This window comes from Neofelis nebulosa, chromosome 5 (genome assembly GCF_028018385.1).
Source record: "Neofelis nebulosa isolate mNeoNeb1 chromosome 5, mNeoNeb1.pri, whole genome shotgun sequence".
NCBI classification, from domain to species: Eukaryota; Metazoa; Chordata; class Mammalia; order Carnivora; family Felidae; genus Neofelis; species Neofelis nebulosa.
In genome coordinates, this window is record NC_080786.1 from 146,756,392 (window position 1) to 146,782,033 (window position 25,642).

At 51.4% G+C, this 25,642-nt stretch overlaps 2 protein-coding genes across 3 annotated transcripts in view; one reads left to right on the forward strand and one right to left on the reverse strand.

Moving 5' to 3' along the window:
* Positions 1 to 1,181: 1,181 nt before the first annotated feature.
* Positions 1,182 to 24,776, forward strand: MRAP (melanocortin 2 receptor accessory protein). The gene is made up of 3 exons (XM_058731876.1): positions 1,182 to 1,580; positions 21,774 to 21,873; positions 24,209 to 24,776. The coding sequence occupies exons 1-3, from the start codon at positions 1,475 to 1,477 to the stop codon at positions 24,336 to 24,338; spliced, it is 336 nt and encodes a 111-aa protein (XP_058587859.1). The 5' UTR covers positions 1,182 to 1,474; the 3' UTR covers positions 24,339 to 24,776.
* The window catches only part of URB1 (URB1 ribosome biogenesis homolog), an 87,418-nt gene continuing 74,513 nt past the window's right edge, over positions 12,738 to 25,642 (reverse strand). The window contains exons 40-43 of one of the 2 annotated variants that reach the window (XR_009262309.1): positions 23,113 to 23,246; positions 17,407 to 17,524; positions 14,557 to 15,366; positions 12,738 to 14,306 (exon numbers count right to left, since the gene is read on the reverse strand). The gene's annotated coding sequence lies outside the window, so the exon portion shown is untranslated. Of the gene's footprint in view, positions 14,307 to 14,556; positions 15,367 to 17,406; positions 17,525 to 21,893; positions 22,971 to 23,112; positions 23,247 to 25,642 lie in introns of those variants that run through there. The other variant, XR_009262310.1, reaches the window with a different exon arrangement.

Here is a 25,642-nt window from a genome sequence, read left to right on the forward strand (position 1 = left end):
ACTGGGGCCCGGCACGTCCAGAGGTCGTTTGGGGCCCTGGGGAACTACACTTGAAGGAAGCAGGAGGTAGCAGGCTTTGGGGACTGGCAGAGAGAAGGGCAACCACTCCCACCTGACTCGGCTACCCTCACGCTCTGCGTCCACTCCACCTGCCAATCTTGCCAACCCTCTTGACTCCAACCTTCCGACCTTCTAGAATGAGAAAATTAAAAAACGACAGTGACATGAACAGATACACGCCAAACTGCTCAAAAGAGTATCAAAACACGTACAACCCAAGCTGAGGAAGAGCCGGTGGCATAACTGTTTTTCTGTTTTGACACACCCTTAAAAGTCGGACAACCAACCCTATCGTCCCTGCAGAAGTTTTTAGTGTCATGTCAGGGGTAGCGTGCTGGGGGAACGGTAAAGTCCTCAGCAAACACAGATGGGTAGCTGCACACTATCAATGCCCAGCTTGGCTCTGGAATGTAGACGGGAAACAACTAACAGTTGGCATCTTGGAGGGAAAGGCCCCGTCATTCTGGGAATTTGGACTTCCTCACTGATTCTCTGGAGGCTACACTCTCTGGCTCCTGTCACACTCAGTCTTGCTCATTCCAAATATTTGGAGTATTCCTCTTGAAATGGCTAGGTCGGTTAAGCGTCCGACTTCGGCTCAGGTCACAATCTCGCGGTCCGTGAGTTCGAGCCCCACGTCAGGCTCTGGGCTGATGGCTCAGAGCCTGGAGCCTGCTTCCGATTCTGTCTCTCCCTCTCTCTCTGCCCCTCCCCCGTTCATGCTCTGTCTCTCTCTGTCTCAAAAATAAATAAATGTTAAAAAAAAATTAAAAAAAAAAAACAAAAAAACAAAAAAACAAGCAAACAAAAGCTGGAAGGTGTACTCAATTGGACAAGAGGGCTCTTTTGGTGCAATTAATTGGCTCTGTGTGCATGAGAGAGGCTACGAGTTCAAGGGCTGCCATCACTCAATTCCTGCCCTCAGATACTAAATCCGAACCAGTGACTTGCTGATTGCTCAACAGCACCAAGAACCGCCCTAATGTACGTCAGGGGCACCGCCAGCCTTTCATTTGGGTTTTATTAATTTTTTAAGCAGGAAAGCAAACAGCGAGTGGCCTTCCTAGCCCCTGTTCGGCATCTTGTCTTCCAAGGGGCCCAGGTATCGCTTTTCCCGTTCTCACCCAGAGGGGCAAGCCAGAGCCGCGCTGGAAACCCGGTTTCCTGCCTTGTGGCTCTGTTTGTCTTGGACTTTTATCAAGGAGGAGCAGGGCGGAAAGTTCTACGTGTGGGCGGAGATGTCAAGCACAGCCCCCTGGCCTTTCTCCCAGCTAAACGGCTCCGATAAGTAAGTGGGCAGGCCTTGAGCCCCGAGACCCACAGACACACTTGGATGACTTTACAGAAATCAGTCGGCCGGTCTCTCCGAGGGCTCTGACTAGCTCCGGATGCGCCCCCTCCCAGTACCGCGGACATGGCCAACCAGACCAACGCCTCCACCCTGTACGACAGCTACGAATACTACTTGGACTACGTGGACCTCATTCCTGTGGATGAGAGGAAGCTGAAAGCCAACAAATGTGAGTCCTCGACTGGGGGAGCCAGCCAGGCAGAGGCTGGGGGTTGGCCCGAAAGACTTTCTCTGGCCACTTCCTACTCCCAACAGATGTCACAGATGAGCCCAAACACAACCCTAACCCTAACCCTCAGAGATATAAGTAAACGGGGGCAGAATCTTATTTGTCATCTTCTGTAAGAGGTTTGGAACTAACCTCCTGAGAAACTAGGATGATTTGGGAGCAGAATATGCTTTTATTTTTTTAATTTTTTATTTTTAATGTTTACTTATTTTTGACAGAGAGAGAGAGAGAGAGAGAGAGAGAGAGGGAGAGAGACAGTGAGAGCAGGAGAGAAGGAGAGAGAGGGAGGAAGACACAGAATGCCCAAGCAGGCTCCAGGCTCTGAGCTGTCAGCCCAGGGCCCGATGCGGGGCTCGAACCCATGAACTGTGATCACGACCTGAGCTGAAGTTGGATACTTACCCAACTGAGCCACCCAGGCACCCCTAGAATATGTTTGTTTGGTTTTTTTTAAGTTTATTTATTTACTTTGAGAGAGAGAGAGCACAAGCAGGGAGGGGCAGAGAAAGAGAAAGAGAGAGAGAATCCCAAGCAGTCTCCATCTGTGATGTTAGCTCAGAGCCCGACTTGGGGCTCAGTCTCACAAACCGTGAGATCGTGACCTGAGCCAAAATCAAGAGTCTGATGCTTAACCAAGTGAGCCACCCAGGCACCCCAGAATATGCTTTTAAGACAGACTTTTTTTTGTTAGAGTGTGATTTGCTTGGGTTCCTGTAAGCTAGGTGACATTTCTTCAAATTGCAGATTTCGCATTTTCTCTCACTCTATGCAGATTTGGGGGAGGTTACTGTGTCCACCCCTAAGATATATGACTTACTGGTTTCCATGAAAACACCAATTGATTGGGGCGCCCGGGTGGCTCAGTCAGTTAAGCGACTGACTTCGGCTCAGGTCGTGATCTCACAGTTCAGCAGTTCAAGCCCCGCGTCGGGCTCTGTGCGGACAGCTCGGAGCCCGGAGCCTGCTTCCGATTCTGCGTCTCCCTCTCTCTCTCTGCCCCTCCCCTGCTCGCGCTCTCTCTGTCTCTCAAAAATAAATAAACGTTAAAAAAATTTTTAAATACCAAGTGATTTTACTCTTCATGGTCTCAGGAAGGACCACCAGAGCAAACCAACGTGCTTTTTTTGCTCCTCTCTCTCCCAGTCTCCATCCCTTGGGTAAGTTGGTGCTTTGTGAACAATCTTCTCTGATTATTCCAGCTACTCGGTCAAGATAACAAGTCAGCTGAGGGAATGAGTATGAAAAAACAAAGCAAAAAAAGTCTCAGGGCTCTGCCAACCTCAAGTCTTGGGCTCCTTGGCTATTTCTTTATTTTATGTTTATTTTTGTTCTTGAGACAGAGAGAGACAGAGCACGAGCGGGGGCGGGGCAGAGAGCGAGGGAGACGCAGAACCGGAAGCAGGCTCCGGGCTCCGAGCCGTCCGCCCAGAGCCCGACGCGGGGCTCCAACTCCCGGACCGCGAGATCGTGACCCGAGCCGAAGTCGGACGCCTAGCCCCTCCTCGGCTATTTCCTGCCCTTTGATCACATAATCTGTCAAGAAGTTAAGTGCAGCCACTAGAAGGAACACGATGCTCTTCCTGTGAAAAGCAAGATCACTTGTTCACGCATCAGCTCAAAACTGAAATCCATTTGGATGTTAAAAGGTAGCAGGTCCCCAGCAGAGCCCTTGGAGAAAGTGGTCTAGAATGTCTTGTTAGGAAGTGTACCTGTTTCCATTTTCATTTACAGCTTCCAGGAGTCCGGGTACCCATCCATGTTGGCTGCGTCCCCAGCCTGGTAGCAAAGCTTTTGCGGGGGACGATAGGTTCGGTGTGTGTTTCCTGATGCGGGGTATATACTCACGAATCAAAAAGCAGATTTTTGCACAGACAGCTCACAGTAACAGGGAGAAAGTGGCAGGGCTGAAACAGAAGCCCACTGATATGTATGGTCAGAAGTTCAGACCTTCAGGGGCGCCTGGGTGGCTCAGTCGGTTAAGCGTCCGACTTCGGCTCAGGTCACGATCTCGCGGTCCGGGAGTTCGAGCCCCGCGTCGGGCTCTGGGCCGATGGCTCGGAGCCTGGAGCCTGCTTCCGATTCTGTGTCTCCCTCTCTCTCTGCCCCTCCCCCGTTCATGCTCTGTCTCTCTCTGTCCCAAAAATAAATAAAAAACGTTGAAAAAAAAAAAAGAAGTTCAGACCTTCAGGATCCATATTGGTCTGGACAAAATGTAAATCCGTATTCGGGAAGGTTGTTTTTAAATTCACACGAATTAGGGGCGCCGGGGTGGCTCAGTCAGTTAAGCGTCAGACTCTTGATTTAGGCTCTGGTCATGATCTCAGTGGTTTGTGAGATCGAGCCCCTCAACTCTGCACTGGGCCTGGAGCCTGGAGGGATTCTCTCTCTCTCCCTCTCTGCTCCTCCCCTACTCCTTAGGATGTGCACGCACACGTGTGCTCTCTTTCTCTCTCTCAAAAAATTTTTTTAACCTGAATTAAATAAAATGCTGTTAGCTTCAGACACCCCCATCCTTTTGTACACCAGACATCCCGCTTGGTCACCACCTGGGCTCCAAAGCTCTCTCCCCTGCTCTGAGTGGGAGCCCTCTTTGCTTATTCAAAGTCTTCGAACCTACAGTCTCAACCTCCTGCCCTGTGTAATTACCCACAAACAACGTCCATTTCTGGAGAAAGTGATTGATGTTTTCTAAGCTGTGTGTGAGGTTTTAAAAGAAATACTTTTTCTTGCACACATGAGCTAGAGATAAAAAGTTCATAGCCTGCTGGGCATACAAATGAGGAAACTCCTTCCTGGGGCGCCTGGGTGGCTCAGTCAGTTGATCGTCTGACTTTGGCTCAGGTCATGATCTCACGGTTTGTGAATTCGAGCCCCCCATTGGGCTCCTTGCTGACAGTGCAGAGCCTGCCTGGAATACTCTCTCTCTTCCTCTCTCTCTCTCTCTGCCCCTCCCTCACTTGTTCTCTACCTCTCTCTCTCTCTCTCAAAACAATAAATAAATAAACTTTAAAAAAAAGCAACGCCTTCCCAAACTCCCAAATGCAATATAGACCATCTCAGTGAGGAAACTGTCCCGGGGGGGAGGCCAGTCACTGGGTCCCCCAGACAGCCTAGATGTCAGGAGTCTTTGACACCCACGGAGAGAGGTGCTCCTTCTGGCTTCCTTGATTTCTGTTTGTATCTCAGCCTTCATGTGTTCTCTGAATTTAATCTCCACCTTCTCTGGAAAAGGAGTTTGAGGCTAGACAAAAATACTCTCCCAGGGTGTTTCTGTCCCGGATGGGTAGTTGTCTAGCTTGTGTTTGGGGACCGGCCGGGAGGCAGTGACACACGGATCAGAGGCCGGGCGCGTGGAGCCCTGCGCCACCTGGCAGGAGTTCACATCTGAGCTCTGACACTTTCTAGCTCTGTGACTTGGGGCAAACAAGTTACTAAGGCCAGGCCAGATTCAAGAGGAGGGAACTACAACCTATCTTGCAGCGAGAAAAGTGTTGAAAACTCAGAGCAGCCTTCCACCCACCACAAACAAGAAAAAGTATGGCAGGTGGCGAAATAAAACAGGAAGGGCAGCCAGGGAGAGGTGGGGCCCTAAGAGGAATCGGGCGGTTGGTAAAGGCCCCCCAAGGATGTCCTGTGAGCAGGTGAGAGACCAAGCCCTGAAGCCGTCTCTGGGAGGCGCCTTCCAGGCCACAGGAACTCCGAAGACAAAGGCTCTGAGGCAGAGGGATATCTGGTGTGTTCCAGGAACGAAAAGCGATGGCAGTGACTACCTGGGAAATATCTGTTTTGCCCCTTGAGACGGAAGCCATTTTCTTATTTCATAAGTCAACACAACCCATCAATCAACAAGAAAAAAAAAAAAACAATAGAAATATGGGCAAATGATACGAGAGCACAGTTAACGGAAGAGGAAACTCAAAGGGCCGAGGAACGTGAGAAAACGCTCACCTTCACAAGTACTCAGGGAGCGCCCTGGGAAGGACACTGAGGTTCCATTTCACACTCACTCAATGCGCAAACATGGAAACACTGATACTCAGTGTGTCGGGGTAGGAAGTGGAGAAATTTGTATTGCCACACGTGGATGATGACCTTAACATTTTAATATCCTTTTTTTTTTTTTAACGTTTATTTATTTTTGAGACAGAGAGAGACAGAGCATGAATGGGGGAGGGGCAGAGAGAGGGAGACACAGAATCCGAAACGGGCTCCAGGCTGTGAGCTGTCAGCACAGAGCCCGACGCGGGGCTCGAACTCACGGACCGCGAGATCATGACCTGAGCCAAAGTCGGACGCTCAACCGACTGAGCCACCCAGGCGCCCCTTTTAATATCCTTTTTTAAAAAAAAGGATCTGGAGGAAATACTTGGTGGATACATGCTCTGTGTATTTCTATGAATGTGGAATATTTTATAATTCAAACTTTTCAAGAACGTTTATCTATCCTGAGAGAAAGAGAGAGGGCACACGTGCCTGGGTGGGGGAGGGACGGAAAGAGAGAGAGAGAGAGAGAGAGAGAGGCAGAGAGAGAATCCCCAGCAGGCTCCGCGCTGTCAGTGCAGAGCCCGAGGAGGGACTCCATCCCGTGACCATGAGATCGTGACCTGGGCTGAGATCAAGAATCGGATGCTTAACTGACCGAGTCACCCAGGTGCCCCTCGAATTTATAAAATGTAAGTCGTAGAGGTCAATATGCTCATCGTAAAAGACTCAGACAGTAAATTACTGCACTTTACCATTCAGAAAAAAAAAAAACCAGCGTTAGCATTTTGGTGCCTGGCCGCCTTAGGGTTTTTCTGTGTCTTCAAAACACAGAATGTGCCTGCATGCACATATACACACATGCCGTCTGTGATAACTCCTGAGGGGAAACTGAGACCTGCCTTGAGTGACCTCTCTCCTCCCCGGGCCTGTGACTACCAGGCAGAGCCCAGCGGGCGGCAAGGGGCCACCGTCTCCAGTGGATGGACGAGCGCGGCTGGGAAGGACGAGGACCCTGAGCCTGCTGGGAGGCTGGGGACAACAACCCCGCGCTCTGGGCAGTTTGGCAGGATTTTAAACATTTCGCTCATGTTGACAAGGACCCTCTTTTTTATATTATTACTAATTGAGGGAAAACGTGCCCAACACAAAAGTGACCATTTAGGCCATTTTAAGGGCACAGTTTGGCGGCAGTAAGTGACTTCACATTCACATCATGCCACCACCCATCTCCGGAACTTTGTCCACCTTCCCCAGACTAAACTCAGTACCCGTTACACACGAGCTCCCCCTTTCCCTCTGCCCGCCCCCCCCCCCCCCCCCCGCCTCCGATAACCACCTTCCTGCTCTCTGTCCCTATGAATCTGACTGTTCTGACCATCTGCCACGGACTGAGTCCGGGGTCCCACCCCACCAAACTCACGTGAAACGTGAATCCCCAGTGGGATAACATTTGGAGGTGGGGCCTTTGGGAGGTGATGAGGGTTAGACCAAGTCATCAAGCCGGGGGCCCACCGTGGAATTCGTACCTTTTTGAGAAGAAACAAGAGTGCTCGTTCTCTCTCCCTCGTTCACGTGAGGACATAAGCAGGAAGCGAGCTCTCGCCTGGAACGGAACCCACCAACACCCTGATCTTGGACTTCCGGCCCCTAGAACCGTGAGAGAATAAATGCCCGTGATTTAAACCGCCCAGCGTGTATGATTTGTTACAGCAGCCTGAACGGACAAAGACACTGCGTCACCGAAGGGGAATCATACGCCGTTCGCCCTTTCGTGTGGCTTATTTCACGGAGGCTTCACTCTGACAAGGACCCTCTTGGGAGGCAGGCCCCTTGGCCAGTTTACAGAGCTTTCTGTGGCAGAAAGAAATGTACGGCAGGTAGCTAAGACTACAAAAACAACCCGGAGGTTGATAGTCTCCTGACACCAGAGGTGTAAACTCCCACGGCATGGCGATCGTATCAGTCAGCGTTCTCCAGAAAAACAGAACCAATAGGAGGTACGTCGATGAGGATAAGAGGAGACTGGTTATAGGGACTGGCTCATGCAGTCAGGGAGGCTGACGAGTCCCACCATCTGCCTCCTGGAAGCCTGGGAACCCAGGAAAGCCGGTGGTGATTGAGAACTACAGGAGCTGATGGTTCGAGTCCTGGAGTCCAAAGGCCCAAGAACCAGTGTCCAGAGGCAGGAGAAAATAGCCCAGTGCAAGGAGACAGAGCAAGAATTTGCCCTTCCTTTGCCTTTTTGTTCCATTCGAGCCCCCATCGGCTCGGCCGATGCCCACCCACACTGGTGAGGGCAGATCTCCTTACTCAGCCTACCGAATCGATGCTAATCTTTTCTAGAAACACCCTCACGGACACATCCAAAAATCGTGTCTTACCAGCCGTCTGGGCATCCCTTCGCCTAGTCAAGCTGATGCACGAAATTAACCATCACGGAGCATAAACCAAGAGGGTCACCAGATGAGGACTGGGAGTGCGTGGTGTGGAGTCAGAACAGTCGCCACAGCAGGACGTGGCAGAGACCTGGTCACAGGGGTGATGGATGTGCGCAGGTGAACCGGCCCGGGAGTCCCGCGCGGGGTGTCCACTCGTTACTTCGTCAAAATGCCGTCACGTGTCCCCACAGCCCCTCAGTGGAGCCTGGGGGAACTTCTCCTCCTCCAGCTTCTTTCCACCGGCTTCCTCATCCGTGTCTGAAACACAGACGGATCTGCATCCCCGCTGCCCTCTTGGACCATCGGCCAAAAGTCCCTCTCTCTCACCTCCGGCTGCCAAACTTCTCAAACTCATGAGCACTTTCCCCTTCTCGGGTTCCCGGCATCCACCGTCATCCGAAACAGCTGCTTCGGAAAAGTCACCCTGCTCGCTCGCCTCCTTCCTCCCCCTGGTTTCTGTGTCTCTCTAGCTTCACTGTCATCTCTCTCAACCTCTTTCCTTCTTTCCCTAGTTTCACTCTCCTTAGGGTGACCAAGCCCCTAGGTTGGCACAGGACTGTCCCATGGATGCATCTTGGGGAACTGAGGCACATCGGATGGTCATCTTAACTCCCCTCTTCTCCCTCCAGTCCCACAGACGGGAACAACGCTGCCACTACCCCCAGATTGTAGGGAAATCAGAAAAAGGCTCCTACTCTGGGGACACAGTTAATCACACCTATCCAGGTGGAATTCCTTGAGCAGTGCCCAACCTGTGCAACTCTCCATGGTGTTACTGTGTAGGAGGGACTCCGGGCACAACCATGTGCCCATTGCGCTGTTCCCTGCCCCTGCCCTCTCAGAGTCTAAGCTCCCCTTTTTGTCTTAGTAGTCCTCTGAAACTCGGTGCTGTCCATTCTGTGTTTCATTCATCTCAGCTAGCCCCACTTCCACACCATACTAGAAACACACCATTCCTGACCCACCTTCTTGCTTTTGCTCGCGATTCACTCAACAACCAAATCTTGCAACTATCCGTGACAGGCCAGGCGCTGAGCCGAGAGTTGGAGGCACAAATGCAAAAAGACCAAGTCCCCGTCCTTGATATTTTACGAGAATGCTTTTATTTTGCGGCCACTATTGTCTGTTTTATGGTGGTGTATTTCCAAGTAGGTTACGGACATCAGGGCATCCCTCCACCGGATTTAGGAAAATCGTAACAGGAAAGAATGTAACACGATACCCAGACATTTCAATAGTTATGTCTTAGTGTCCTCCAACAGTCTACCTTCATCGTCCCACATTTCCCTAAAAGGTGCTTATAAGCTATTTTGTCTGTTCCATGTTGATGTACTGGATCTGGTGACATCTCTTTGGTCTATCTTGGTCTAGAACTTTTTGTAGAAGACACTGACTCGAGGGAGGAATCAAGCAGGTCACTCTTTCCATCCTCGACTGTTTAGTGAGGTGGCCGCTACTATGAATATGCTGCTATTTGATGGACGGTGTTGTGCTGGAGGATGTGCAGAAGTGGCCAGCAGACCACAGAGAAGGACACCCTTGGGGAGAAGAAAGACATAAGGAAGGCTTCACAGGGAAGGTGGGCTGAGCTGAGTCAGAAGACCCAGGGGGACTTTGCTTGTCTGATCCACAGGGGCCGGTCCGGTGGGGCGGGGTTGGGGGAGGGGGCAGAACGGTTACACTCCTGCTTAGGCCAGAGGTGCTTTTGGGAAGAGTGAGTGATGGAGGATGTGCTCCAGACCACACGGGGGTCGGGTTCTTGCAGGTCAGTCTCAGAAGATTCCTGGGAGGGGCGCCTGGGTGGCTCAGTCGGTTAAGCGTCCGACTTCGGCTCAGGTCACGATCTCGCGGTCCACGGGTTCGAGCCCCGTGTCGGGCTCTGAGCTGATGGCTCAGAGCCTGGAGCCTGTTTCCGATTATGTTTCCCTCTCTCTCTGCCCCTCCCCCGTTCATGCTGTGTCTCTCTCTGTCTGAAAAATAAATAAACGTTAAAAAAAAAAAAAAAGAAGATTCCTGGGAGCTGTGGGGAGTCATTCAAAACCGTAAGCAGAGGGGCGCCTGGGTGGCTCAGTTGGTTAAGTGCTGACTCTTGATTTCTGCTCAGGTCGTTGATCTCACGGTCCATGAGTTTGAGCCCCACGAAGGGCTCTATGCTGACAGCGCGGAGCCCTGCTTGGGATTCTCTCTCCCTCTCTCTGCCCCTCCCCTGCTCTCTCTCTCTCAAAATAAATAAACATTAAAAAAATTAATAAAATTGTAAGCAGAGAAGAGACAAGGTCCAATTTGCTGGCTAAAAATATCCCTCTGGCGAATATATAAATTTGAGGTTTGGGTGGGAGGCAGGTGATACATAGGCAGGTGAAACAGCCATATGCTGGGAAAGATCTGGAAGCATAACACTGGAAAGATCTCCACCCTTAGGAGGTGACAGTCTAGGAAGGAGGGGCCTGCCTAAATAAATGAGCGTGCTATGGTATCCCAGACATGGGAATAAAAGTATGTGGGGGTCCCGGGGCCCAGAGGAGCCAAGTGATTTGCTCAAGGTCACCTAGTAAAATATTTGCAGAGGTGGGACTTAAATTCCAGGCTCTGATCCCTTAGGACTCGTCCCAGGACACTTGGCACGATTAGTGGGCAGATTCCCACCAGACTGTTCCAGCGGAGCAGGAACCCTTCCCTGTCTTGCTCCCCGCCCCCAGCTCCCAGGCAGTGCCTGGCACATCTCAGGCACACGAGAAGTCTCTGCAGAATGAACAGATCACCTGCTGTGAGGTACGCAGCTCTTGTACATACTGGTCTTTTCATGATGCGCACCTGTGTCAGTTATCAGTTTACTGTAATCCCGTGATCAACGATGGAATTCCTTAAGAGTGAGCCGGGAGTGAAGCTTTCGCAGGACGGGGCCCTGGCAGGGGTACAGCAGGACGGCCGTGCTGGGGCTGGGAGGTCGGCAGTGAGGGTGTGAGGACGCGCAGGGCCAACAGCCCCGGTCACTGGCCCAGGACGTGGTCCCGCTGAGACTGGGCCTCGCGGTGGCAAGAACCTCTCAGCAGCCATCTTGACGGAAAAACCAATGCCCCGGGGCAATCTGGGCCGGTGGGTCGGGGGAAGAGTTGCAAGCCCAGATGGGGGGGACCCCACTATGGTTGTTGGTCATCTGGGTTGTCTATGGTTCATCCAGCAGCTCCAAACCAGCTAGGCCTGGCTAAACCAGCCAACATCTCTGCTATCCGGTAACCAAACTGCATCCCCAGGGAGGTCTGAACCTCTCTCAAGTATGTCCTTCCTTGGGGTTATGGGCTGGACTGGGTCCCCCCGCCTCCCCCACCAAATTCCTATGTTGACGTCCTAACCTCCCGTACTTAAGAATGTGACTGTAGGGGCACCTGGCTGGCTCAGTTGGTTAAGTGTCCGACTTCGGCTCAGGTCATGATCTCATGGTTCATGGATTTGAGCCCCGTGTCGGGCTCTGTGCTGACAGCTCAGGGCCTGGAGCCTGCTTCAGATTCTGTGTCTCCCTCTCTCTGCCCCTCCCCTGCTCATGATTCATCTCTCTCTCTCTCTCTCTCTCTCTCTCTCAAACATAAATAAACATGAAACATTTTTTTTTAAAAGAATGTGACTATATTTGGAGATGGGGCCTTTAAAGTCAGAAAATAAGTTTCTGTTCCTTAAGCCACTGTCTTAGTCTGTCTGTTCAGGCTAATATAACAAAACACCTCAGACCGGGTGGCCTATAAACCAGAAACATCTATTTCTCATGGTTCCGCAGGCTGGGAAGTCCAACACGAAGGCACCAGCATGGTCGCATGGGGGTGAGGGGCCCCTTCCTGGTTCATAGCTGGCATCTTCTTGCCGGGTCCCCACATGATGGAAGGGGTGAGGCAATCTGTCCGGAGCCTTCTTTATACAGGCACTAACCTCATTCATGGGGGCTCCGCCCGTATGACTCAAGCACCTCCCAGAGGCCCCACCACCAAATACCATCCCCTGGGGCATGAAGATTTGACATAGGAGGACAAGGGAACACAAGCCTTCTGACCATAGCACAGCCTGAGCAAACGCACCTGGGGCCCCCCTCCCTCCCTCCTCAGCCCCAGCATACCTTGTAGAGTCTCCTCGTATCTCACACTCTTTAATCCTTCTGAATAATTTTTCATATTAGACTTCCCGTTTCACCTGCTGTGTGATTTCTACCTCCTGACTGGGCCTGGCCTGTCACAACGTCCTTCCAGTCGCAATGTCTTTTTTCTCCCGCATCTGCGTAAACGCACCCATCACGCTGCGGCACGGAAAGAGCAAGTTCATGGCGCGCAGTCAGAATGCTGCTCTCCTCTTTCTCTGACCGCTCGTGCAAACCTACTTAGTGGTGCTGGCCCTTTCCCTGGAGTAGGTCTCATGCTCACTCTTTTTTGTTGTTGTTTTTGTTTTTCTGTTTTGTTTTGTTTTTTAATTTTTCAGAAAGAGAGACAGAGACAGAGCTTGAGTGGGGGAGGGGCAGAGAGAGAGAGGGAGACACAGAATCCGAAACAGGCTCCAGGCTCTGAGCTGTCAGCACAGAGCTCGACGTGGGGCTCGAACCCATGAACTGTGAGATCGTGACCTGAGCGGAAGTCGGACGCTTAACCGACTGAGTGCCCCTTACTCTTAAATTTAAAAAAAATGTGTCTGTCAGGGCACCTGGGTGGCTCGCTTGGTTGAGCGTCTGACTTCCGCTCAGGCCAGGATCTCAGGGTTCGTGAGTTCCAGCCCAGCATCGGGCTCTCTGCTGTCAGTGTAGGGCTGCTTCAGATCCTCCGTCCCCCTCTCTCTGCCCCTCCCGGCTCGTTGTCATTCTCGCTCTCTCTCAAAATGAATAAACAAACTTAAACCAAAAAATGTCTACCGGCCAGTCTAGTTACCCAAACAAAGATCTAAGCCGATGAAATCAATTTCAAAAATACTTAAAACCAAACCGCCTTCAAACTTCATTCAAAGCGAGAACTTCCTCTTTCCCTGGCTTGGGGGCAGGAGCGCTTCCTCCTTCTTTCCTCAGCAAGCTCCTCCTCCCCAGCCACCTGCCCCATCCTATTTGGCGACACATCTTCGCTGGAGTGTCAGGGATGGCGTGGGGTGAGAGGCAGAAAGGGCGAGGGGGTTTGCCAGTGAGGCGGCTCAGATTCTGATTCGGACGGCAGCCAGTCAGCACAACAGACACACCCGCACAGGCGGCCCTGGAGGGTGAGGAGGACATCGATGTACGTCAGCCGTGTCCACAAAGGGGGGCCCACTACTTGGCTCGGGGACTCTGCTCCTGTCGATTTCGCCGCCCCTCCTTATACCAGCCCGTGTGACGGGTGTCCTTTGTGCATTCCCTGGGATGACGGTCACCAGTCCCATGACCTGAGGGTGGGGAAGCGATTCTCCTCTGTAGCCGTCGTTACTTCTTGGCTGAACTCTTGCACTGGCCTCCCCACTGGCCTCCCTGCCCTCCAACTTGACTGGGACTGATCCAGGCGGGGGCGTCCTTGATGCAAGCTGGCTCCTTCTCTCCTGGCGGCGGCTTTGCAAGAGATCTCCCACCACAGGCAGTGGTCTCTCCTGCTGGCCTCGTAGGACGATCCTCGGGACCCTGTGCTCTGAGGCCAACTTCCTCCTGGACCTGCTCTGTGAGAGGCCCGACTCCCCTTCAGGCTGTGCTCATGCACGTGACCCTTGGGCCAGCTCTGGGCTGGCACTCGGCCCGCACCCTCCCCTGAGGCCCTCGGGGACACAGCTTTGCCCCTCAACGGCCGGAGGCTGGCTCCTTCCACTCTGCTGACACTGATGGCCCAGTCTCTTGCTTTTAAGATGTTCTCGAGCACACATCATCAGACTCCAGTCCACTGTGCCCCACTAACTGCAAAGGACACGTGCAGAGTGCCCTTGAGCGGCCTCTTCACAGTTCCACTGGAGGGCAGGGCACCGGCTGCCCTCCTAGACAGAGTGAGGGCTGTGGGGGACCATCTACCGTCTCTAAAGGAAATCCCTCGGAGGTAAGCAAACCCAAACCAGATTGCAAGTAGTCAATGCCTATTTTAGTCTACTCAGGCAGCTATAACAAAGTATCATAGACTGCGGAGCTTCAACAGATATTCATTTCTCACCGTGATGGAGGCTGGGAGTCCAAGGTCAAGGTGGCAGAAGAGTCACTGTCTGGTGAGGACGTCCTTTCTTGCTGTTGGGCTCACATGGCCTTTCCTTGGTGGATGTGAATGGAGAGGGGCTGGGGGAGAGGAGGAGGGGGAAATGGGAGAGATAGAGAGAGGAGGGAGAGAGTGGGGGAGGGAGGGGGGGAAGTGGGAGAGGGTGAGAGTGGGGGAAGTGGGAGAGAGAGAGGGAAAGAGAGAGAGAAAGAGGGAGGAAGAGGGAGAGGGAGAGAGAGAGTCTTCCTTTTATTATAAGGACACTAATCCCAGCATGGTGTCCCACCCCCATGATCTCCTCTAAACCTAATCACCTGTCAAAGGCCTCACCTCCGACTACCACCAATCTGGAGATCAGGGCTTCTGCATCGGGAGGTGGGGGGACACATTCGATCCATAGCACCGCCTTTCTACAGAGTCCACTGTGAACATCCCGTCTCCCCTGTAGATTTCAGGTAGGATCTGGCTGTGTGTGCTTTTTTATACTTTGCCCTTATTGACTTCACAATATGTTGTTTTCCTGTGTTGTGAAAGATTCTCTCACAAAGTTTTGTAAATAACTGCACGACGTTCTAAAAATGTGCGGTTTTGAACACTGAGAGTGGTTCCAGGATTTTGCTATTACAAGTAGTGGAAGAAAAAAAACTTCTTCCCCTGTTGTGTGTCCACAGTATTTGAATTCAAAGTTCACTTAAAAAAAAAATCCCCAAAATGCAAAAGCAGAAATCTCCATCACCTGCACGCTGTGCTGCAGCTATGATGATGTCACTCTTGTGATCTGTAATGGTCAGCAGAAGGCGGTGTCAGGGTGTCTCAGGGAGGCTCTGTTGACCTGGCTTTGAAGGTGGGGCAAGGTAAGCGTGAGTCCGGGTGAGGAAGGACAGAGGTCACACCACAGAGAGCAGGCGAGCCTCTTTGCTGACAAATGCACCTTTCTCTCCTCGCCAGTTCCTCTGGGCTGGATCTCCAACCCAGTCAAACAGATCAGAAAGCTTCACTTGTGCAGAGGTTCACATCAAAGACAGAAAGATGCTGGGACTGGAGCCAGGAGCCAGGGATGCTTTAAGGTGAGAAAAAGGCAAAGCTTCTGGAAGATCGCCTGGGGCAGCCGCTTAAACCTTGGAAGGCTGAGTTTCACTCCTGTGCCAAGTAGGGAAGGAGGCGATACAGGAGGGAAAATACCTAATAAGCAGGAGGGATTTTAAGACTTTTGTGTTCATGCCCATATACTGGAGTTTATTCCATCATGGATGGACAGATCATTGGAAATACCTAGGGAGATATATATATATATATATATATATATATATATATATATATATGTGTGTGTATGTATATATATATATATATATATATAATGGCGAATTCAGCGCTGACTTGAGGAATCTGGGTTCCTCTTTCCCAGGGTTAGCTTGAAATCTGGTATGATTTTGTTACAGGGACTTCACAAGGATTTTCACCCTTGTGACTTTACAGATGTGACTTCTGTTTCAGGGAAAGGTTAAGAATCTCTCCAACGCTGTCAGAAAGGTGGGGCATGCAAATCTGTTTCCTGGGCCTCTGCTTGAATTAATTATATGTTTGCTTTTCTATCTGTCCCCTTTTCAGAGGCTAAGCTTAGGAGAAAACCAGTCCCATATAGCAATCTCACAACGACCACACACATTATTCTAATGCGATGAATCTCCAGATACCGCTCGAATGCTCCCTTGCACGGAGCAGCAAGATGGATTGATTTCCCTTGGGTAGGGTCTGGCTTTCACGCTGCGTTATTTACTTCTTGGGCCAATATGTCTTCTTCCTTTAATTATGGCTTAGGAAAAAATTTGTCATAGCCTGTATGGACTTCCACTGATGCGCCAGCTCTAGCACCTTCGATAATCAGGCAGTCTGTTCACCTGTTGCCCTGTCAGCTGGGAGAGGAAGAACAGAAACAGGCCACCAACCAATCTCTTGTGAACACAAGGCAGAGAGCTCAGTGAAAAGACTGAGCAAACAACTTACATAGAACTCTCTTCTGGCATTCGGAGCAATCAATTTCATGTTACAACTTTCACCGAGACTTCTAAATCTTCTTCAAATGGCCAGTTATGGGCATGATATAAGCAGTGAAAGTGATTTTTAGAGGTGCCTGGGTGGCTTAGTTGATTAAACGTCCGACTTCAGCTCAGGTCACGATCTCAGGGTTCGTGAGTTCAAGCCCCACAGTGGGTTCTGTGCTGACAGCTCAGAGCCTGGAGCCTGCTTCAGATTCTGTGTCTCCCTCTCCCTCTGCCCCTTCCCTGAGCACACTCTGTGTGTCTCTCTCTCTCTTTCAAAAATAAACATTAAACATTTTTTAAAAAGTGATTTTTAAACAGAGATATGAGATTGTTTTCGTAACGATTTTCCCATCAAGGTAGCCCCAACTGAAGGCGCTACACTTGAATGATACTATTATTGTTCAAAAACTGCTGGGACTCTTCTTTTGGAACTGACTTTGGTAGTGACAGTATATTCTATGGAACGTCCACAGTGAAACTATGTATATCTTTCGAGGGTGGATTTGCTTTTGGGAAATAGTTAGGAATCACCCATAAACTAATCAGGTGAATGGATCGAGCTGACTGATACCATCTGGGTGTAGAAAAGGAAATATGATTTTACAAAGTAGCAAAACTGATGTGTGTGTGTGTGTCCTTGAGGGTAATTCCAAAAGAATAATTTAGAAGTGTTTATGAATGTTTGATAAATGTTTATAAATGTTTAATCAAGACATGTATTTTATTTTACTTTATTTTTTTTAATGTTTATTCTTGAGAGACAGAGAGACACAGAGCGTGAGCAGGGCAGGGGTAGAAAGAGGGGGAGACACAGAATCAGAAGCAGGCTCCAGGCTCTGAGCTGTCAGCACAGAGCCCGACGCGGAGCTTGAACTCACAAACTGCGAGATCATGACCTGAGCTGAAGTCGGTTGCTCAACCCACTGAGCCACCCAGGTGTCCCAAGACATGTATTTTAGAAAAATGTATATGACTCTATGATAGAGAGAGGATGATTATTTTGAACGTCAGCATTCATTTGGATTTGTAAGTTTTGATATGCTCGTTTAAAAAGCTGGCTCCTTCTACTGACTCAATAAGGAAAACTGGTTACAATTAACGGAGTACCGGACAAAACAGAGGTTAATTTCTCTTTCACCTAAAAGTCTGCAGGACAGCGTGGTGGGTCTGGTCCATGAGATCCTCAGAAAGCAGCTTCCTTCCAGCTCATTGCTCAGCCATCCCCCGGACATGTCCCTCATCGTCACATCCATGTTCTGGCCAGCAAAATGGAGTAAGGAAATGCAAAGGGATACAAGGTCATGAGAAATCTATTAGTCTCTGCAGGAGGACTCCTAGTAACTCCCTACTCACAGCTCATTGGCCAGAACCTTGTCACATGACCACAGCTAGCTGAAAGGGCATCTGGGAAATGTAGTCTTTATCCCAGGCAGCGAAAGGTAGGGCTTCTATGACTATGAAAGCACCTGAGAGCAAACATTAGGATTGACAACCAGCAGTCTATATACCACAATTACCTTTACTGGTATCCACTTGATTTTAGTGGAGCTTGAATCACAGAGATATCACTTGCCACACTACCCTCTTAACAGAAATAATAATTTTAGTTCTATTTACCTATCATTTCAAAACCATTAAACAAGGAACTGTGCTATGTGCATTACATACACATGGTATGTTATTTAATTCACCTAACAGTCTACATAACACACACTAACATCCCCCTTTAACAGATGGGAAGGCAGATTTAGAGATGTAAAAATCCCAGACTGCCTGAGACCCCATGGTTAGAAAATGGCCAAGTCAGATTTTGAATTCAAAACTACCCACTTCCAGAGCTCAGGCCCTTAACCCCATTGTTTTTCCAAAGAAGGGAAAGATCTTGGAGTTAATCTCTAACCAGGACTCTGGGACCCAAATGTTAGTAGTGTTTGAAGGAATGTTAAAGCTGAGGTTTAGCAGTTAACAAAATCTAACGAGACTGAGGTGCCTGCTATGAGTAGGAAGTACTTGGATCAGGTTAAGCTGTCAGCTCCAAGGTGGGATGAGAAATTCCCCAGTGTGATGCCCCACCATGCCATCAGAGCCTCTTCTTGTCAGTTAGTTGTGGATGCCTAAGTCCCCTCATTCTGCCAGTGTGGTGGAAGGAAGAAAGGAAGGGAGAGAGGGAGGGAGAGAGAGAGAGAAAGAAAAAGAAAGAGAGAGAGAGAGAGAAAGAAAGAAAGAAAAGAAAGAAAAGAAAGAAAAAGAAAGAAAGAAAGAAAGAAAGAAAGAAAGAAAAGAAAAAAAGAGAGAAAGAAAGGAAAGCAAGAAAGCAAGAAAAAGAAAGAAAGAAAGAAAAAGAAAGAAAGAAAGAAAGAGAAGGGAAGGAGGGAAGGAAGGAAGGGACAGGGAGAGGAGAAAAAGGAAGTAAATGAGGGGAGGGGAGAAAAAGGGAAGGGAAAGAGAAGGGGAGGGGAAGGAAAGGGAAGGGAAGTTTTCCACGGCTGGACTAGTATTGTTGTCAAGCCAGCCTGGTGCCCCTTGTTGTAAAAACAAGCTCAGTGATGTTTAAACAATTCCAACACTGGGGAATGACAGCTCTTGTCCGGGAACAACATGTTCTGTCCGAGCACTAAGGCTGAACCTTCAGCAGGGAGAGGAACAAGAACTCTTATTTTTTTGGCCACCCTTTTCAACAGGACCAAAACGAAAGAGAATTTAGTACAGGAAGTGGCGAGTAGCTACTGATCGCCTTTCTGGTCTGAAAAAAAATCCAATTTCACTTCTCTGAAGACACTGTGTTCTGTGAAAGGTGTCGCTTCATTTTCTGCTCAGTATGTGGGGATAATGACCAAGGGCCAAGCGGACAAGTGTGAGCCCAGGAGAGGGGGAGGCGGGTGGGGGTGGGTCTCAGCTGCCAAACTTCTGAAGCTGTTTTCTTAGAGGCCCCGACGGCACTCATATAGGCGCTGAAGATCTCCAACCTTATGTTCTCTTTATGAAGGAGAAAGAGCAGTGGGGTCTGCCTAAATCTAAAACACCCCTGGGGTGGCTGGGTGGCTCAGTCGGTTGAGCATCCGACTCGGCTCAGGTCATGATCTCGCGGTCTGTGAGTTCGAGCCCCGCGTCGGGCTCTGTGCTGACAGCTCGGAGCCTGGAGCCTGCTTCCGATTCTGTGTCTCCTTCTCTCTCTGCCCATCCCCCGTTTGTGCTCTGTCTCTCAAAAATAAATAAATAAATGTAAAAAAAAAAAAATAATAAATAAAGAAAATAAAACACCCTTACGGAATAAACCCCAAACTTCTGAAAGCATTTATACTGTCATACTTTGCGGTAGTTATAAAATAAACGTTGACTGGCCAGTGGGGCTGCAGCAGGTGTTATAGAATAATGTGCGGTGAGCAGTCACGGAATGCTGAGAAACTCAGAGGCTCCTCCCAAAAGTCCTTCAGTTTAGGACAGACAGTAACAACCTCGCTCCCTAGTTCCCAGGAGCCCACACGCCTCCTTAGCCTGGTCGGCGCTCAGGGGCACCCCCGTCAGTTTCTCAGCTCAAGGACAGACAGGAGAGAGGATGTGGGAGCCTGGGGGTCTTTGCTGTCCTGGTCTTTCTGGAGCGTGAAGGCCAAGCTGCTGATGCCTTGTTACAAGGCAGTGGGAGCTCGATTCCTTTGGCAAGTACGCCATCTTTTCCTCGGGACTGTTTTTTTGATGCTGTTAAGGTCTAAGATCAACAGGCCTTCAGTTTCTCCTTCTCCCTGTCTTGGAGCGTGGAGAGGACAGGGGACACCCCTTACTCAAGGTACCATTACTAAGCCCTGGGGCCTCTACTTCCATATTCATGGAGGTGATGCACAAATCTCTAATACCCCACTATTCGTTCATTCGTTCATTCATTCAGTTTGTTCATTTCCTCATTTGTTTACCCATTCATAAACATCTTTTTGTTTCACAGAATACAACATGGAGCAGGCAGGTGTATCATCGGAAGTACTGCTGGAGTTCAGAGGAGCGTGTTGGGGGAGGGGCGTGCAGGACAGAGGCGGCTGCTGATGTGGTCTGAAGCATTGGGGTTCAGAGTCAACGGCCGGGAAAGAATTCTTTAGATGTCTTGGGTGCAAAAAGGGTGTTTTTTAACGTTTATTTATTTTGAGAGAGAGAGAGAGAGAGAGAGAGAGAGAGAGAGAGAGAGAGAGAGAGAGAGAGAGATGTGAATGGGGAAGGGGCAGAGAGAGAGAATCCCAAGCAGGCTCCGTGCTGTCAGCTGGGAGCCCAATGCGGGTCTCGATGCCACAAACTGAACCGTGAGATGATGACCTGAGCCGAGATCCAGGGTCGGACGCTTAACCTACTGGGCCACCCACGTGCCCCACAAAAGGGTGGTTTTATTTGACCACAGGGGCCAGGACTTTGGGGCAGAAAGAGCTGCAGTGGGGTTGTGGCGAGTGACTGATTATATACCCTCAGGTTGGGAGGGCGTTAGGGATAACGTAAGTCTCTAAGGTATTTTGGAAACAAGGTTTTCAGGACCTTGAGGCCTTAGCTGTTGTTAGGAAAAGGTCATTAGTGTTTAGTAGAAACTCAGTCCTGGGACCCTTCAGATGTATATCAGGGGGCCATAAGCTTGGAGTATGATTGCCAACATATATCTTGGCGGGGGGGGGGGGAGTTGAGATAAAAGAAGTTTCCAAAGGAATTTTTCTATGTGAAAGGACACTTACAGGATCCTGGGGGTCAGGATAATGTTAAGCTAAGGTTACCTTCTGCCCCTTAGCAAAGGGTCATCATCCAGGCAACTGAGTTCTGAGAGGAAGGTCAGTCTGTCTGCCTCAAGGACTTATCAATGGGCTGTAGGCAGTAAGGGAATTTAGCTTTTCTTTTGCCTTAGTTTCCCACATCAGCAGCGATTTCCAGTGTGCTAGCTTGGTCCCATCTGAATCCTCATCAGCCCCTGGCAGAGCCTGGCTTGAGTGGGTGCTTTCCCCTGAAAGAAAGGGGCCAGGGAGGCCCAGGGGAAAAACTCTGGCTTGCCCGCCACAGGAGCACTGCAGCACCACAATCTAGACTCCGAAGGGGTCTCTGAAGCGGCCTCTAACAGAGCGGTCCCCACAGTCCCCTGCGGCCCTCACAGCAGAGGGGAGGTTGGCCGTCACATGAGTGGCCCACGGCCCCTGCTTCCCCCTCTGAGGGAGAAAGGGAAGGAGGGGAACAGCAGCATCAGCTGAAAAAGCAAATCCACGGGGTGCCACCCACCTTCATTCACTGCTTTTCCCTCAACGGTCACCCTAACGGACCTTGAAGCTAGTTGCTCTGGGAAAAGGCCGCTTCCCTGCCGGCCTGTTCCTTCCCAAGGTTCTTGTCAGTGGAAAAACCTTCCCGGTGGTCACTGCTGAGAGGCCGGAAGACGAGAGAATGCCAACACTCGGGGCCCTATTTCCACGCTGCTCGGGGGCCCTCACGTCCCCTCGCCGTGGGCTTCTGGTGGTGTCACAGTGACGTTGAGATGCACTCTCCCTCCCGCAGATCTGATTGTCATTGCCTTCTGGGTGAGCCTGGCATTTTTCGTCATGCTTCTCTTCCTCATCCTGCTCTACATGTCCTGGTCAGGGTCCTCGCAGGTGAGGTGAGTAAGGGTGGCGGGAGGTGGGGGGGTGCGGCACGTGTACAGGTAAGTCACGTGGCTAAACAGCGAGCGGCCGCACGTCCACGCAGCGGAATGTTATGTGGCCACAAAAAGGAATAAATCACCGATTCCTTCTGCACCACGCATGAACTTCAGAGTCACTGTCCTGAGGGATAGAAGCTAGACACAAAAGGGCCCGTATTGTATGACTGATTCCATTGCTATGAAACATCTAGAATATCCTAAAGCAGATTGTGTTGATGGTTGTATAACTCTGGGAATATACTGAAGATCTGGAGTTTTAGGTTTTAAATGGGTGAACTTTACTGTATGTATCTCAATGAAGTTGTTAGAGAAAATAGAGCCTAAATGACCCCACACGCCAGTTAGGTCTTGCCAAACAACTCATCAGGAAAATGGGACCCAAACTTAGGCATCTATGACCACCATGTGCTATTGAATACCTACTATGTGCCTCAGGGGTTAAATTCGGTAAGATCTAGGAGCCCCAAGAATTAGCTAGTAATTAACCTAGCTCGTTACACATTTTTTGAAAATGTTTATTTATATTTGAGAGCGAGCAAGGGAGCGAGCGGGGGAGGGGCAGAGAGAGGGAGACAGAGGATCCAAAGCCAGCTCTGTGCTGACAGCAGGGAGCCCAACGTGCGGCTCGAACTCACGAACGGTGACATCATGACCTGAGCTGAAATCAGATGCTCAACGGACTGAGCCACCCAGGCGACCCTAGCCCATTAGATGTTAATTCCTGTGCTAGACAACTGGCTTACCACATCCGATTTCCTCTTCTGGCTTAATCTGCCCCCAACGGCTACTGCGGTCTAAAATGACTGTCCTAACAAGGGACCCTGTAACAAGGGACTGCCTATCTCTGCCTTAGCTGATGGGACCAGGGCTGCCCAAACTCCCCTGAAACGTGGGGCCAGGTAGCAGAGCGATCCCGGGCGAAGACTGGGGCCGGACGCCATCATGGGCCAGGCAGTCTTGGGGAGTGGAGACCGGGAGCCGGCACAGGATGCTGAGCAGCAGGCAGATGAGCAGAGCTACTCTGAGAGGAGGGGGCAGGCAGCGGGAAGGCCCTGAAAGACGAGAGGGCAGCCTCGCCACCTGGGGGCGTCCCGCCGCTGGCTCAGGGAGGACCTGCCCATCTGTGCACGCCTGGACCAGCTTCAAGGGGGCTCCGACTCCCTCCTCCACCCTGCCCTGCCAGGGGTGACTCACCAAGTCACTTCCGGTTCCCTCTGGTCACGGGAGGAGGCCGGGCCAGCTTCTGAGCAAAGGCAGACCTCCGTCCTTTTCTTCTAGTGTTTACCACTCACGTGAAATTTGGCCAGATTTATAGCCCCAAGAGGTACCTGGGGGATAAATGAACGAAACCAGCTTTCTGAGGTGGCTCGTGGCCAGCCCTGTGCCAGGGACGGTTTGCAAGAGAAAGCTTCCCGGCCCAGTGGGCACACAGGCGGCCGAGGCTGAGGGGTCCCGGGTGTCTTCAGGGCTGCAACTTTACAGGGCAAATGGATGATGCTGTTCCCCGGCACCAGAGAAAGCACCCTCCAGACACTGTAACAGACAGGGAGGGCTCAGGGGAGCCACCTGGGTCTTCAGTAAGATCTGGGAGACAGACGCAGGGTTGCTCCCTGAGGAGGTGCTCTTTCAAGCCTCAAAAAAAAAAAAAACAAGTCTGCCGGCATCATGTGAAAGGAGGGCTCTGCTCCTTCAGGCCCCCTCTCTGAGCCTCCGCATTCACGTCAGGATTGCAACTAGTTGAAACTAGTTCTCCAGCCACGCATCACCTCACGTCACCCTGATGACACCTAAGAGGCGATCACGGTCCCCCGTCACTGATGAGACGAAGGGCAGGCAGGACGGGGCGGGCTGGCTCACGTCAGGCGGCCGTGCCCACTGCCCCTGGCGCTCAGGAGAGGCATCCGGAGAGTAGATTCCTGGCTGAGATACAAGTTGGCTGGAGGCACAGTTACCTGAGCTCTACACTCAAACCTGTGGATGGACGGAAGGCCAGCCTGCCCGCTCCCCGTCGTGAACGGACACATGAGGGAGACGTGACCTCGGAGAGAACTAGTCGTCAACGTAGGCTCTGGGTCACCGTCAAGCACTGCCTGTCATCTTCCATTTCTGCACAGGGGTGACCTTTGTGAACCGGGTGACCCGCCCCCAGGGTCTGCTCCCCTGGCCGAGGTGCCCTTGCCCCGCGTGCCTTCTCTACGGGCTTTGGGCCGGCAGCGGGGTGTAACAGGAAAGCATCCGGTAAGTTCTCTCGCCAGCTTTGATGCCTGCCTCCCATCTGCTCTGTCCACAGGAACGACGCCCAGCACCACCCAACACGCCCCTGGAGTCGCGGCCTCAACCTCCCGCTCTGCGTCCGGAGGCACCCCACAGGCTCTCCCGGCCTCGGGCAAGGAGCCAGGCAGCAGAGCATCCCGCCCTGAGCGGCGGCTGCAGCCGGCAGCCCCTCCGCCCTGCCCCACCTGCCCCGCAGACCCACCCTGCTCTCTTCTGGGAGCCGGGTCTCGATGGGGACCCCCACAGCAGCAGCTGACAACAGGGACGAGGAGGAGGGACCCCTCCCGGGAGACAGAACCTCTCAACTGTAGCCTGGACGGCAGCAAACGCCTGCTGAACTCAAACCAACCCGGACCCACAAGTGCCTTCGAAAAGCCTGCTTACGTGTAGCAGGAAGCGTGACTGGCTCAAGATACGCTATACGAGGGGGCACTGGCATGCATCATCCAGGGCCTGCAGCAGCCCGGCTAGCACGGGGAAGTAGCCCCAGATGTTGCAGATTTTTAGTGCATTTCACCAGCATACTTACTCCTTATGCACTTTGGGAAGGTCAAAAAAATAAAACACATATAAATTAAAAAAAAATTTGCTCGCTCATCTTCACTGGGCCACTTTTTAGCTTCAACTACTAACTGCCGTAGTATTTAGCAACCTGAGTTCTAAGCTGATTGGAACCTTCTTCGGGACACCCAGGGAGGGCCTGGGAAGTTCCTTCCCATCCCCCACTGACTCCCACTCCTTCCCAGACAGGGTGGCGCACACCTGCCAGGCCAGCTGACTGCGGTCACACTCCCGACCCCCCCCCCCCCCGAAGCCTTTAAAAGACAAAGCCCAAGGGGAGGGGGGCTGCATCAGAATGCTGCCACGGAAAGTCTTTGGGCTGGGAGGATGGGTCCCATCTGGGTGACTTTATGGGACCTCTGGTGTGAGCCCTCTGACGGACTCAGTCCTCCAGCGCCTGACAGCCTGGCCCTGGCAGGGAGACGGCGCCCAAGTACAAAGCCCATACAGCCCACTGCCGCCGAGGCAGGCTGACGGTTAATTCCCCAAGTTGACGGCAGACTCAGCCTCGCCTTACTCGGGGGTGGTGGGCTAGAAAGGGAGACGAGGGAGGGGAGGGTCACGAGCTCCAGAGACGCAGAAAAGGGGCGAGAAAGAACACGGGGCTCTTCTAACTTGAACCTAAGAGCAGGATTCTGACATGGGAATGTTCTCAGAAAACGCTGTTGCGAGTGTTGTGTCAGGGGGCGGGGGGGTGGGCAGAGGGGAGGGTCCGCCCCCTGCTTTCTAGACAATGAGCCCATACATGGTAAAGGGACTGGAGGCAGACAGGTGTCACTCGTATCTTGGTTAAAACCTGAGGTCGTTAAAAACAACCGGGGGCCACAGCGTGCGGGAGGGACGCAGGCACACACCGAGCTCCAAGCGCCCAGGCTCCACAACTCCACTG